This window comes from Rosa chinensis, chromosome 6, assembly GCF_002994745.2.
Source record: "Rosa chinensis cultivar Old Blush chromosome 6, RchiOBHm-V2, whole genome shotgun sequence".
Classification (NCBI taxonomy): Eukaryota; Viridiplantae; Streptophyta; class Magnoliopsida; order Rosales; family Rosaceae; genus Rosa; species Rosa chinensis.
Genome location: NC_037093.1, coordinates 63152343 through 63167022, shown reverse-complemented (window position 1 = coordinate 63167022; position 14680 = coordinate 63152343). Strand labels below are relative to the sequence as shown.

General features: G+C 37.9%; 2 protein-coding genes and 1 long non-coding RNA gene across 5 annotated transcripts; 1 reads left to right on the top strand and 2 right to left on the bottom strand.

Annotated features, from left to right (window-relative positions):
* Positions 1–504: 504 nt before the first annotated feature.
* LOC112174315 lies at positions 505–3253 on the bottom strand. The gene is made up of 3 exons (XM_024312056.2): positions 2962–3253; positions 2109–2588; positions 505–1500 (listed from the first exon to the last, which is right to left on the bottom strand). The coding sequence occupies exons 1-3, from the start codon at positions 3076–3078 to the stop codon at positions 793–795; spliced, it is 1305 nt and encodes a 434-aa protein (XP_024167824.1). The 5' UTR covers positions 3079–3253; the 3' UTR covers positions 505–792.
* Positions 3254–6960: 3707 nt separating this feature from the next.
* Positions 6961–8802, bottom strand: LOC112174425 (GDSL esterase/lipase At5g42170). The gene is made up of 5 exons (XM_024312195.2): positions 8421–8802; positions 8176–8306; positions 7846–8079; positions 7508–7763; positions 6961–7410 (listed from the first exon to the last, which is right to left on the bottom strand). Exons 1-5 carry the CDS (start codon positions 8671–8673, stop codon positions 7217–7219), a joined length of 1068 nt encoding a protein of 355 aa, XP_024167963.1. The 5' UTR covers positions 8674–8802; the 3' UTR covers positions 6961–7216.
* Positions 8803–10220: 1418 nt separating this feature from the next.
* LOC112174426 lies at positions 10221–13940 on the top strand. 3 transcript variants are annotated; one of them, XR_005802334.1, is made up of 7 exons: positions 10221–10381; positions 10475–10583; positions 10735–10813; positions 11310–11785; positions 12034–12188; positions 13497–13589; positions 13671–13940. It is a non-coding gene; the product is annotated as an uncharacterized LOC112174426 (long non-coding RNA). The 3 variants fall into 3 exon arrangements; XR_005802333.1 differs by having other exon boundaries at positions 10735–11785; XR_002926010.2 differs by lacking the exon at positions 11310–11785 and having other exon boundaries at positions 10222–10381.
* The last annotated feature ends 740 nt before the right edge of the window (positions 13941–14680 follow it).

Sequence of the window (14680 nt, the reverse complement as noted above, 5' to 3'; positions counted from 1 at the left end):
TGGTCGACACTCTCCTCAGGTAAGCCAACACTGCCCTCACCTTGAAATTACCAAAATACACCTAGTAAAATTCAAATATTAGTTTTTTTTTCTTATTATTATTTTTTTATAAAAAAAATAATGATGAAATGTGCTACCAGACCCGATTTAAATAAACCTCTCCTTATGAGAAGTTTTTAATAAGTGGATGATCGAACACTGGACCTCTTTGAATATTCAGTTCACATTCACCCACTCCAAGCCTAACTAAGTTTCAGCTAAATCAAACCCCTTGCGTCAAAACATTTTTACTTTTTCCTGCAGTTCAATTCATTTTTCTTTTTTATTTTTCCTCTCTTTTATCAAAATCAAAATGAAGTCGAGCTCAAGACCTCTGCCAACATCGATTTGAACACGGTGACTGATAAATATTCTCCTGGCCTGATGGTCCTGGGTTTCATGACTTCACCAAGAACCATAGCTATCAAACAATTGCAAGGCTTCTTCCAAAAATCATTACTCATATTTTGAGGTTTATTTCATCGGAAAACAATGCATTCACTAATGGCACGAGTTTCTCATCCAAAAATGTCATTCTGCATGAAAACGATCACCACTAATAATAACACATACTTGGTACAGAAGAGGAAGAAATGCTCACTACACTACAGTCGAACTTACATTATACAAAACATCTGAACATAAGAAGCCAAGTACTATTCCGAATTTGATGTGCCGGAAAAAGATAAATGTGCTGGAACCCTTGGATCAATTAGTTCCAGTAATTAGCACCAAAAATGAGACTCTGATCGCTCAGAGGAACCAGTTAGATCGAAGCATCAGAGCAGTCATTCTGGGTTTGCCATCCACTAGATGTGTTGTGATACCTGGCTTTACACTCAGTCTCTTACCCAAGTTAAGTTTCAAGTAGGATTCAACCTGGAAATGGTTCCAACTTTGAGGGCCTTCGACTCCCAGTCCACCATTTAAACTCACTCCCCATCCAAAGGAATCTTCAGAGTCATCAGATACAGTAACAGCCCATTCTAAATTCTTGGGATTCGATTGCTTCATCTCAATCCAACCTCCAATCTTTGTAATCTCATCAATTTCGGATTCCAGCATCAGAGCGATGGATCCAGTTGGTCCAGTTGACACATTTTCCTGTGAGCTTGTTCCCAGGGGTGGAGTATATGCTTCAACTGTTGTCTCAGGGGATAGATGTTGTATCAAATCGCCTAATCCAAAGTTAGAAGCTGCATGATTGACATGTTCACTAGATAATTTAGGCACTTGGTGAAGACCCAGAAGTGAGAGCTTTGTTCTTGCAGGGAGTTGACAGACAACTTGCCCAAAAGTGCTGAAGCAGCGCCCGACTCTACTAGAACCTACTTGTCCAGAAACAAACTGTGCCAATGAAGCAACAACATTTGATTTTTTTACCATCAAGCCAATTGCACTACCATTACGCTCATTTAAAAGAGGTGGTCCAAATGATGAAAAATGAGTTAGGCCCTTTCCCTGCAAGGAAAAGAAAAAGAAAAGAAAAAGTGATATACTAAAGCTCATCACAAGACTGACTGGCAATTCCAGTGAAACTTCAATGAGAAAACACATTATGTTGTTACGACCAAGCATCATTCTCCATGACAAGTAGTATGTACAATGAGGCACAACAGAATCTGCATCATTCTCAGGATTGATACCACTCAACTAAAAAACTAAACACATGTCTCAACAGAAATAACACTCTTGCATGTGCAGCATTCTCAATGATAGGATTAATATCACTCAACTTAGAAAACCAAACACATGTCTCAATAAAATAACACTCTTGCGCAAGGATTGTCCAACTGAGCCATAATGACAATTTGTTATATCCACCAGACAATTCTTCTAAAAAGCTAAGCAAAAGGCATACCATTTACAGCCATTACTGTCTTCAAGCAATAGTAGCCTGATATCTAGTTCATGACTCATGACCTTAATGTTACCAAAAAGAACCTGAACACCACTCAACCACCCCATACCTGCATGCAATTTTTTTAATTTTTTTTTTATGAAGAAAACAAAAATGAATAGACCAAACAATCAAGGCGAGTATCAAAGTTAGTGCGAAGATTTGATACCTGATGAGAAGGATGTGTAAGAACTGCAACATCCCTGCATTGAGCTCCCACTGGGATTGCAATTGCAGATAACCAATCACTAACATTTGCTGTATATGCCACTTTTGCTAGAGAAAGCGAGCATTCTGAAAGATCAGAGAGATCATTTTTGTGTTTTTCTCTGGCCACAAACTCCGCCACAAGCGTATCATTTTCTCGAACAGTTGTTTCAACACTGAACCTTGACTTAATCCCAGTTAATATTCCTGCCTGACTAAGAGCCTCGGATTCTTGATGAGACTCATCATCATTATGCATGAATGATAACGCCGCCAAGTGATCAAACTCTCCCCCGATAAGGGTGTTGGCCTCCTGGAAAGGACTCCCTTTTCCTCCTGAAGTCCCATACAAGGACACAATTTTCTCAACTTTATCCTGTCTATCCCTCAATTTCATCAAGTCCGAAAACGCTTCTCGTTGCAACCGCTTCAATATAGCAATCTGAAAATTCCACAACATGTAGACCTTCATCTTATAGCTTATTGCTCCTTAACCCTCACCCAAAAGTCCCAAATGGAATGTTCTCTATCTAACTGATCGACTATTCACTATTTCTCACTCCAAGCTAAATAAGAACACTACCTTTTCTCATCTCTCTCAGATTAAATTAGTGACCGTCAATGTTATTAGTCTACTACAAATCCAGCACCTCCGTTCATTAATAAACTACATATTCTTCTTTTGGAGCAAAAATTAAGGCAAAATCAAGTTAGGAATTAGCAAGCATATGCATAAATACAGTGGGAAATGGACTGAAAATAACCCAAAAAAAAAAAAAAACACACACACACACACAGAGGAATTTTGGAAATACCGGATTATTGCGGCGAGGTGGAGGTTTAGGAGGCCCATGGATGAGACTGTCGAAGAAGTCCTGGGTGGATTTCGTCAGAGCTTTAAACTTGTCTGCTGCGAAAGCTTTGGCTTCCATTTCCGAGCCCAAATCGAGGGCCACAGAGCCAGACCACAACGACTAAAGACTACTGTAAATTTCAGGGAGGAACAATTCTTGTTTCAGGTACTTGGATTTCAAAATCCAGAGCCGACGAGAGAGCGGCAAGCTGGTAGAGATTGGTCTACTGGAATCTTCTCCCTTTTCTAAATTTTTTTTTGGGATTTTGTCCATTTACCCCATTTCTAGGGATTTTTTTCCCACTTACCCCATTAAGTTTTTTTAATTCTCTCTTACCCAATACACTCTAAGGGAGTCTTCCCTAATACCTTTTTTTTTTTTTTTTAATTTTTTTTAATACCATTTTACCCTCACTCCCTTGTTACTTAGAGAGAGAGAGAGAAAAAATAGAAGAGAGAGAAACCATGGGAGACTTCGCCGGAGCCCGTCACCGGCCGCCGGAATCCGGTCACCGGCCGCCGGATTCCGGCCAACGTTCGCCGGATTCCGGCCAATTTTCGCCGGATTCCGGCCAACTTTCGCCGGATTCCGGTCACCGGTCGCCGGATTTCGGTCACCTACTGCCGCCCACCGGAATTTGCTGAAAATCTCACCGGAAAGTTTTTTTGCCCCCAATAGACATCTATTGCCCCCTAGTAGATGGGCAATAAACCTCTATTGCCCCCCAATAGACTTCTATTGCCCCCTAATAGACGTCTATTACCCTCCAATAGACGACTATCAGCCATGTATTGCCCCCCAATAGACGACCATCAGCCATGTATTGCCCCCCAATAGACGTCTATTACCCCCCAATAGGACTTTCAGTTGCTAAAATGAGAACTAATCTCCAAAAATTTAGACAAATAAAACTTTGATTACAGAAAAAAACAAGGAGATTACATAAATTCAAAACGTCTATTGCCCCCCAATAGCCGTCTATTGCCCTCCAATAGATGTGTAATAGACGTCAATTAGAGAGCAATAGACATTCAAAACGTCTATTGCCCCTCAATAGACGTCTATTGCCCCCCAATACAACTTTCGATCGCCGGAATGAAAACTAATTTTTCTACATTAAACAAATAAAACTTCCATTAAAGAAAAAAAACGCAGAGATTACATCAATTCAAAACGTCTATTGCCCTCCAATAGACGTCTATTGCCCTCCAATAGACGTCTATTGCTCCCAAATAAAACATTTTTTTTTCTTTTTTCTTTGATTATAGGCCTCCTGCCCCATGTTATCTATTAAAAAAAAAAAATTGTTGTCCAAAAAAAAAAAGGACGTCGTCCAAAAAAAAAAGGAAAAAAGGAAGAAGAGCGGTCGATCTCAGACGGAAAAAGAAAATTGCAGAGGGATACAGTCTTCGTCTCCGACAAAGAGTCAACAGAAGATCCAGATCTGGAGGTTTTTGGAGGTTACTGGGCACCCAAGTCAAAAGCCGGCGCCGGTGACTCGGATTTGTGACTCCGAAACTTGCTTAGCAAGAACGAAAATCAAAAACGCTAAACGCACCCGTTGCGTCCTCTGAACGATGACGGCGTCGATGGTGGTGTTCTCGTTATTATCGGGGTTGATGATCGGGCTGGACTTGAGGCTCTTATAGGTTCCGTCGGCGTCGGGTGTGGCTTGGACGCGGCCGCGGAGGACGACTAGCTTGGAGGCATCAGACGGCTGCGGTTGGTCGGAGTCTTCGTGGATAAGGGAGCGGAGATCGGAGACTTTGACGGAGGGGGCTTGGCGGATCTTGCGGAGGGCGGAGGTGGTCTGGCCGGAGGTGGACTTGCGTGCAATGGATGCGTCGGAGTAGGATGAGGGGGTAGGCGAGTAGGGGTAGCGGTCAGGCTTGCTCCGAGCATCGGAGCTGGAGTTGCGGTGGCGTCCGTACGACGGAGTTCGTCTCATTTGATTTGGGGGTAGAGAGAGAGGGAGAGAGAGATCGGAGGAGGGGAGAGAGAGAGAGAGATAGAGTGATGTCGTGCTGGAGGTGGATACCGGAGGGAGAGGGAGGGAGAGAAGCTTGTAATTCTTTAATTAAGTTATGGGCAAAATAGTCATTTTCCTTAAAATTGGGTTAGTGGGAATGAAAAACTGTTGCTGGGGTAAGTGGCCAAAGTTTTGCTCATTTTGGTGCTTTTGGGCAAGGACCCTTTTTTTTTCTTTACATTTACGGTGCGCTGTTTCTCTTCAGCACTCGGATTAGGAAACCCATTGGGCCCTTCCACGAGCCGGCTACGTATGAGTCACGCATATGTCAAACAATAGCCCATCATCTCAAGAACCCATCGGGCTAATATGTTATCTCAATCATTTCCATTTTCCTAATAGACTCTTTTTTTTAGAAGGGGTTTGGAACAAAAGGTATTTTAGAATACCTCATGAGGTACGGATATTCTCATAATCTCATATGCTCGATGCCAATCGAACCCAGTTAAAAACTATGCGAGTTCATACCCCTACTTCCTAATAGACTCTAGTTATCAAAAAATAAAAAGTTAAAAACTATGCGAGTTCATGCCCCAACTTCAACCATATTCTAATTCTAAAATTCATGCTCTTATTCTCTAACATATGTGAAATTTGAATTTCAGAAGACGATCATATATGACACTTTCAAACATGTCAAATCATGTCAATCTTTATTTTTATTGAAGTTCTTCCATGCCATGAACTCACCACTCGTAAAGCATGATTTTTAAATGGTATCCAATAGGTAGAACTCATAAATATGGACTCATTTTCTCTTTTTTTTTTTAATATTTTTCTAAATAGTATCTAAATTATTATCAACAAAAAATAAGGATCAACTACTTAATCTATAGTGATTGATTGTACATAAACGTCCTAAAAAGTAGGGAAAAAATCACAAACAGTTCATGAACTATCGGCCACTAGTATCTTTCGTACCTCAGTTTTTATAAATATTAGATTGGTACCTAGACGGCTGGACTTTTAACCCCGACCTAATATTAGTACCTGAGAACAGTAAAATCGTTAACTCCGTTAACTTTTCAAGGGTAGAATCATCCTTTCACGGTTCATCTTCTCCAAAGCTCTCTTCTATCTCTCTGTAATCCCAAAATTGTCATCTTCTTCATACCTCAGTTACCTCGATTAATACGCGATGCCACGAATCACACACTCAAACCCAATAGAGAGGAAGGGATCTAAGAGCAATGGTGAGTTTTCATGGGAAAAACCTAAGTAGAAAGAGAAGAAAGAAGAAGCACATGGACTATGATTGGAGATATGGTGTTACTGAAGGAGTGGTCATGAGAGATGGAAGACATTTGAAACGAATCTAATAAGGAGTGTTTCATGGTCTTATGGGCTTTTACTTCTTACAGCTTGAAGCCTATTTCATGGGTTTTGGGATTAGTGGGAAAACACAAAGAACTCAACTTTTTGAGTTATCAGAGTGAGAACGCATATATTGGGGAAGGATGGGAAAACCCAGCAGGCCAAAATAGCTATATGAAGTGATAGTAAAATAATGGAAGATGAGAATTCCAAGAAAACCAAGGTTCTTAAATTTTCACTCTCCTGGAAATACTAAGGGATTTGTTGCTGATTTATTTTTGTTTGTTTTGATTTTTGGAAATGATTAGCTGATTGTGTGAATCATTAAATAGAGATAGGATTGGTGTTACTGAAGTAGAAGTAGAAAAAGAAGATGAAAAATCTGGGATTACAGGGAGATAAGAGAGAGCTTTAGAGAAGATGAACAGTGAAATGACGATTCTATCCTTGAAAAGTTGATGGGGTTAACAATTTTGATGTTCCCTGATTCTAATATTGGGTCGGGGTTAAAAGTTCAGGTACCAATATGATATTTTTAAAAACTTAGGTACGAAAGTTACTAGTGGTCGATAATTCAGGAATGGTTTGTGATTTTTTGCCTAAAAAGTATGGCATTTCAATAATCTGAAAAAGTTTTTCAAGGATCATTGCTTGAAGAGCTGGTTGAAATAAGTTGATTTCTGTATTAGCTGTAATTAAGCATATATGGATGAAGTATATGTCTACAGGTTCTTATAACACCAAAATAGATTTGACTTATCTAATTGTCAACTGAATCATAAATGCTGATAGATTGCTTCAATGCCGATCGATTACACATGAATATCCAGCAAGGCCAGATCGATGATCATCAGCGAGCGGCATCTTCCATGATCAGAAGAAAGAATGGATGGAGTTTTGGAGTACTTGATGGGTATGAATCTGATATGCTTTTTCCGTAGGATGATAACTGTCCCAAAACACATACCTCGACACGTTTGTACATGTGTTAGGAGCCCATCTATTGCAAAGAAAGATCACCTCTATCATCCCTGTTCCACAACACCCTTTATCCACAACTTCAAATCCTGCACATAGATATGGGCATGCATATTTAATGACTGCTTTATAGGAGATAAATACATATGTAATTTGAATGGTACGTAATCAAATTAAATTGGTTACCATATTTGTGTATGTGTTGGAGGATATGAAGGAAAGGATTGTATGCATCCATGAAGACGACTCTGGCATCTGGTAGGTTACTGGTCTGAAAATGAGCCATCGCTGATAACTTGGTGTTGAATAGCTCAGTCGCTTCGTTGTACTTCTCGACGCACCTTCTTTCTGTACCTCCTGCTAATGTTCTCTGTGACGGTATACATCCAACTGGTGGCAGGCTTATGATCCCTATCCTCCGTGCTCCCAATTCATATAATTTCTTCATTGAATAGCATAAAAATAATCATTGATCTATATATTTGCAATACTAGTACGATTTAGTGAACAAATGAACTAATTACCTGCACAAATGCCGAAGCCTCGGTGAGAAGGAGATCAGTGTAGGCATAAATATCATACTGAAAGAAACGTGTCGGTGTACGATAGTAGGTATTCACAAGGTCATCACTTCCAGTTTCCACCATGAAAAAGCTGTTGCTTATAATGCTGTTCGCCTTCTCTTCTCCGACATACTTGTTCAGCTTCTCAATGCATTCCTTCAACATGTCTAACTGTTTTGATAATGGCATAGCATTCTGATGAAGAAAATTACGTTAGAAACTCGGAATATGTATTGAAGATATTAAATAATTAAAGTTGCACGTATTATATAGATGTGTTCATGTTATTACCATAATTGTAGATGTCAAGGGATCATACCCTGAGCCGCTTGAAGCAAAGTTTACTCCAGTAAGCAAGTCCGTCTCTTGTAGATCTGGATCAAGATAGGCTGGCAAGTATTCTTTGATCCCCAGTTCCTCCACTGAAAAAATAATCATAATAATAATAATAATAAAACAAGGAACACAAGAAGATTACTAGGCACTGGATGCTAGAATGATTTGGATCTATAGTTAATTAACTATATATTACATACCAACGAAGTCGGATGCAACCTTGCCGTTGCTAAATCTTCCGGTTGGAACTCCTCCGGGAAAGTCTCTTCCGTAGGGAGGGAAATTGCTTTTTATAATGGTTGTTAGGTTGTTATTGTTGCCTGTGTCGACTATCGAATCTCCGAACATAAAAACAGCAGGAACTGTTGCATTTTTCGGTAGCTTAACAATAGCTAGGGCACTGGTAAATATCAGATCCAGAGAAAGAAACAACCATAGGACATTGTAAGTCATTGCCGGCCGTTTGATTAATCTTCACTTCAGACCGGGAACAGACCAATTAACTGGTTACTTACTTCCAATTAAGACTTCTCCTCGTTATTACAGTGAAATCCGAAGGAATGGGCAAGGCATGGAAATCATGGTCATGGCTTATGAGATCATCGTGTGCGGATGGTGTGACCAACCTTAAGATCAATTGCTTGCACGAAATTTTTTATCGCATGTGCATGCAATACTATACGTGTGAAATTAAGTTTGCAAGCATATGTATGTACACATTCAATATGCAAACCCATTCAGCCACTAAAACCATCTAAAATCTAAATTGGTTTTTTTGAATTCGGATCGTTGCGTTAATTCCAGGTATATGAACTTACCGACGGTTGGTAGTAGAATGATAGTAAATTGAGGCATCACTACTAGAATTATGTTATTAGACATCGCATATTTTAAATCGGTCAGACTTGCCCACGATGTAAAAAAGTAATCTAACATCGTTTTACGAAAATACCGATTTAAATGTATATCATTAACATCAGTTCTTAAAATGACCGGTGTTAAAAGTTTTGTTTGAAAATTTGCGGGAACCTATTTTTGCAAAAAGCGCTAAGTATTTTAAGTGAAATGAAGAAGCGGGGACTAAAACTCAAAACTTTCGCACTTAGAAAAATAATTGCACCCAACCCCAAAACTGAAACAAAAACTTTCTCTGAAACTTTCGAACCCTAATGACTCTCACTCCTTCCAAATCCTATCTCTCTCCCTCCCTCTCTCCCCCTCCCTCAAACCCAAGGCCGCCCCCCCCCCCCCCCCCCCCCCGACTCTCACTTTCTCTCTCTATAAACTATGGAGAATATGTTGAACAAGCTACGGACCAACCCCAAAATCAATGAAGATTTCTACAGTGGTAGCCTTCCCGGCGACGTCATCACTCTCGCCTCCTCCATCGTTATGCTTCTGCTCTTCTTCGAGGTCGTATCACAGCATCCCTTATTCCTCTTTTCCCTTTGTTTTCCTCTCTCTCCCTCTCTCCCCCTCTAATCAAAAAGGGGTTCTGAAACGCGTCGAGCCTTCCTCATCGCCTCCGACTCTCCGATCCCTCTTCGACTTGGTTTATGAGGTACCTTTTCTTTCTCTGCATTTGCTTTGCGATCTCTTTGCCTTTGCTTCCTTTTCTCTTATGTAAAGTTTGCTCCTTTTGATTACATGTTATTGGGTCACAGATCTGGTCCTTTATCTAATTGGATTCTTTCAACTATTTGGAGGGAAATTTTGATTGTTTCTCTTTATGGGTTTTGCTTGTATTAGATTATTGGTTCAATTTATTGATCTTATCTTGCTGTATCCTATCTAATATTATCTAGACATAAGAATCTGGTCATATTTTATGATGCATTTGAGGATGCCAATAATGTCTACATAGTCATGGAGTACGTGTAATTTTTCTTTTAGTCTTATTCCTTCACACCAATTTATAGGAGTCAGCCTTGTTGGGACATCATTTGTATTGTTGTTTATGGTTTAGTTTTATGAACACACACACACACACACGCACACGCACACACACACACACATATATTAAGCCTAGTCTTAGAACTGAGAAGAATGAACACTTTTGTTGGCAGAAAAACCTGTTTTGAAATTTGATATGATTTTCTCTCATTTCTTTCACTTTCAGGTTGTGTAAAGGTGGAGAACTACTAGATAAAATTTTGTCCAGGTAGATTTATATTCTTTATATTGAAACTTGTGGTTGGGCACTTTCAGATTTATGATTTCAGTTTGATTTATTCTCAGTAACTCCTTGTGGCAGGGGTGGAAGATACACAGAAGAAGATGCTAAAGTTATTGTTGTGCAAATTTTAAGTGTTATTGCCTATTGTCATCTTCAAGATGTTGTGCATTGTGATCTAAAGCCAGAGGTACAACTAAATTCAGAGTTTCTACTTTCCACTACTTTCTTGTATTTGGATGGAATAGTATTGAAAGTCCCCTCCACATGTAGTTTGTTTACATCTTCAGTTCTCGTCCGAACCTATTACCAATAACTCTTTTCATATGACTGCTTGGCAGAATTTTCTTTTTGCCACAAGAGAAGAGGATGCTTCAGTGAGGGTTATTGATTTTGGTCTCTCCGATTTTATAAGGCCTGGTAATGCTTCCACATACTATTTTTCTTGGCTTCAAGAATGTGTTACTGCACTTTGATTCATGCCTTGGACTTCTTTTGTAATAGGCTAATAGCTTCTTGCTTATATTAGTTGTGGTTGTAGTGTTTTTTTTTTCCCTCTAAAGGTAATTCCATTCATGACCCCTCTTTTGGATCCAATTGGTATTGTCTTGCATTAAAGTTTTGATTTTTGGATTTTGATCCGGTTCAGATCATGTGATTTTGTGGTCTTATTTTGATCTTATTGGATGGTAGATTTGTATTATTATGATGCTTCTGTACTCTTTTTTTTGGAGTTGTGGACTTTATCCTTTGAAACATACAAAGTCTTGGGTTCATTGTCTTCTTCAGCAGGAATTAGGAACTCATGAATTCTCTGCATATATAATACATTGCTGAGATGTAGGTCTTCTCTGTTTGCTTTGATTATGTAGGGTACTCACTATGATTCCTCTGTTGCAATTGTTTTGCTTCTCAGGGAGAACATTCCTGCAGTGTTACATGGGCTCTAAGTAACTGTGATCATTAAAATAAGCAACTGTGATCATGAAATATTGAAACTGTGATCAACTGCAGTGTTACAAGTGAGGAACATTTGATCATGAAATATTAAAATTAAGTTACAAGTGTAACATTTGATCATGGATATCAAACATTCCTGCAGTGTTACAAGTGAGGAACATTTCATTAAAATAAGTTGATAGTAATGAATGTTTAATTATTCAGTATAATTAGGATTTCTATGTTTTCAGAATAGTACCAAATGTTTCATGGTTTAACATCTATCGACTGCTTTGTTGTGTTAAAAAAAAAAAAAACAGATCTGCAGGTCCATATCATACTGTGATTATCTTATCAAGTCTACCTAAGCAGCTAATGAGTCCTAAAGAGTAAGAGGCAATTGAGAAAAAAACTCTCAAAGAATTAAACATCTTGGATCCAGCCATATAGAAGGTAAACAATGTAGATAGTCAATTACTTGATTCACAACCAGCTATAGAAACTCATTCAGCACTTTATTCACAACATGAATTACTTTTAACTATATTTTTTTCATCAGCAGTGTATTTACATCCCTAAATATATCCACAGTAAACAATTTATTCACAACATGAATTACTTTCAACTATATTTTTTTCATTCGCAATGTATTTACATCTCTAAATATATCAACAGTAAACATATTCTGCCTTACATCTCAGGACAAGCTGTTCTATTGCAAAGCTACATTAACCAGGTTTGTGCCAGAAGATGGGTGGTTCTATGCAGCCTACCCCTGCTCGAAGCAAATGAGGAAAAAGCCACTGAGTCAACTAATAATCTGCCCAGATTATGATATGCAGCAGCCACATTACAGGTAGCACAACCCAAACTTTAAATCACCAACTTTAAATTTAAAAGTACTATGTGTTTCTATATATAAACCACAAATAGTTTGTTTGAAAAAATATGCTTCTGATTTATAAACTATCGGAAAAGGGAGCCAAAATTGGAAGGCCAATATCTGCCATTCAGTTATCTATTGTAGTACATCCTGTGACTACATATCCATAAAGTTTTGAAAACTACAATTCTTCTCTGAACTATTTTTTCAGACATAAATGGTTCAGTTGCAGTGATGTATATAAAGTTGGAGATGCAATCCCCCTATGAATCTATGATGTATATTTCAGCTGACCATGTGTGATGTACTTACCATCAAATATCAACTGCCTTAATGATATGTGTACTTGAAAATTCTGTACTATCTATCTATTTTTGCTGTACTTCACCTACTCTTTCACTTTGATTATACAGTTTAAATAACAGAATGTTGAAACAAATAATCGGATCTGCAAAATTGTTCAGATCATTGAGACATAGCATGATTCATCTTATGTGCCATACTTGGATTTCCAGTTGTTTATTTACCTGGGATACTAATGCAGGGTAGTACTGCATATTTATGATCTAAAATCGTGGTTTTATATTTCAGCTCAACTGTTAGCCCCTATATATAATGACTAATTAGTTGGTGAAAGTGAATGATCACGATAACTGATCCAGCCAACTAGCTCTCTAATGACATGTTAAACTTGAAAAATATTGGATATTCAACCTTCTATAATTTTCGATAATTGTCTCATTCTATTTCACCACTATACCTCTGTGTCATCCCCAGCATCATTGTTCTGTTCATTTTTTTTGTTTTGTTTCAAAAGAATGTTACAAGTGTTACACTGCAGTGTTACAGTTGAAATATTAAAATAAGCAACTGTGATCATGAAATATTGAAATTAAGCAACTGTGATCAACTGCGATATATTTGATATCCATATACTTATTTGCTGGTTAGTGATCCTGATCAACTGTATTAAATACTTTCAAGGTGCATAAGTGAAAAGAGGGGTGGAGATTTTAATTATGGTTTTAATAGACTTCTAGAGAGAGATATATCTATTTGAGTAAAATAATAAGGGATGTTGATTGGACTTTGGGTTTGGTATAAGCACAAGGCTAAGAAAGAAAAAAGGACAAAGAAAACAATTAATCACAAGGTCGTAAGAACTTACATCCTTCTTTGTTTGCAGTGTGTTAAAATTACTTATGTATTGATTGTTCATCTTATATTTTGTTCTCTTTTACACTTGGCACATGATTTTGACAAAATACTTTATATTTCCAGAAAATATGAGGAGATCTGTGCACCCCTGGTTGAAGAATTTTGTTACATTACTTATAGGGTCCCTTATTGATAACACATGTTTTAAGGAAAGAGGTAAGGCTTTATCCTACTTTGAGTGAACTGTGGGATTTTACCCAATGATTGTGACTTATATGTTGTTTTATACATTTCTAGTGGGCAGTAAAGGCGCGCAAATCATATAGCCAAAATGATATTGACGAGGTGTGCATTGAAGTGGCTGATTATATATAGAGTTTGGTGTAAGACTTTTGGCTTCCATGATTTTGAGTAAGGCTAGTTTTTGCTTTGAAGCAAAGTTTGGTGTAGAACGTACTTTTGTAGTTGGTTGCTAATATGTTTCTAAGCTAGCCTTTGTAGGTTTTGGGTTTTATTTTGTGAATTATGTTGAATCATGAATTTGGAAAGAAAATTAATGGAAAGCTCTAATTTTTGGGTGATGAGAAATGTATTTCTTTTTCCAGCAACTAGATGAAATCGATGTCCTATGATTATCAATATATCGAATTGTAACTCAAAACCGATGTAATCAAAACTACTGCACATCGATTTCTCAATTTCTAATCACCAAACCGTAATCTATTATGAACATACAAATCACCTACCACGGAGCAAACCGATGTGTGGTCAAAAGGTGAACATCGGTTCTGGAAACCAAAACTGATGTCTTCAATGAACTAACACATCAGTTTGAATAAAAAAAGCTTACGTACATAATACCATTGAACATCGGTTTACTTAATTGGAAACGATGTTCTGTCTTAAAGGAAACATCATTTCTGAATAAAAAAACAATGTAGAATAAAGATACAGACATCATTCCTAGGAAAATAATGTGGCAACCTACATGTAAAAATGGCCACGAACAAACAATACTCATGGGAACTGATGTCTACAAATGTACTGGACATCGCTTCTGGAATAGAAATCGATGCAAATGTTCAAGTAGGTATTGTTCGACATATACTTTTTTAAGCATAAAATGTGAAAATATGAAGAATTAGACATACCTAACATACAAAAATATGATAATTATAATGATTATACATCGATTTGTTTTTTAGAATCGATGTTGGTTGTTGTCTGGGACATCGGTTGAAAACGCGCTTATACTGATGTCTATACTTTTCTCTACACCCACTAAGACATCGGTCGAAAATTAGTTT

Coding starts and splice junctions, on each gene's coding strand:
- LOC112174315 (XM_024312056.2), bottom strand. CDS start 3,078: ATGGAAGCCAAAGCTTTCGCAGCAGACAAGTTTAAAGCTCTGACGAAA. Junction 2,589..2,961: donor CACCTCGCCGCAATAATCCG/GTATTTCCAAAA, acceptor TGGAATTTTCAG/ATTGCTATATTGAAGCGGTT. Junction 1,501..2,108: donor TTACACATCCTTCTCATCAG/GTATCAAATCTT, acceptor TTTTCCTTGCAG/GGAAAGGGCCTAACTCATTT.
- LOC112174425 (XM_024312195.2), bottom strand. CDS start 8,673: ATGACTTACAATGTCCTATGGTTGTTTCTTTCTCTGGATCTGATATTT. Junction 8,307..8,420: donor GGTTGCATCCGACTTCGTTG/GTATGTAATATA, acceptor TTATTTTTTCAG/TGGAGGAACTGGGGATCAAA. Junction 8,080..8,175: donor CCTTGACATCTACAATTATG/GTAATAACATGA, acceptor TTTCTTCATCAG/AATGCTATGCCATTATCAAA.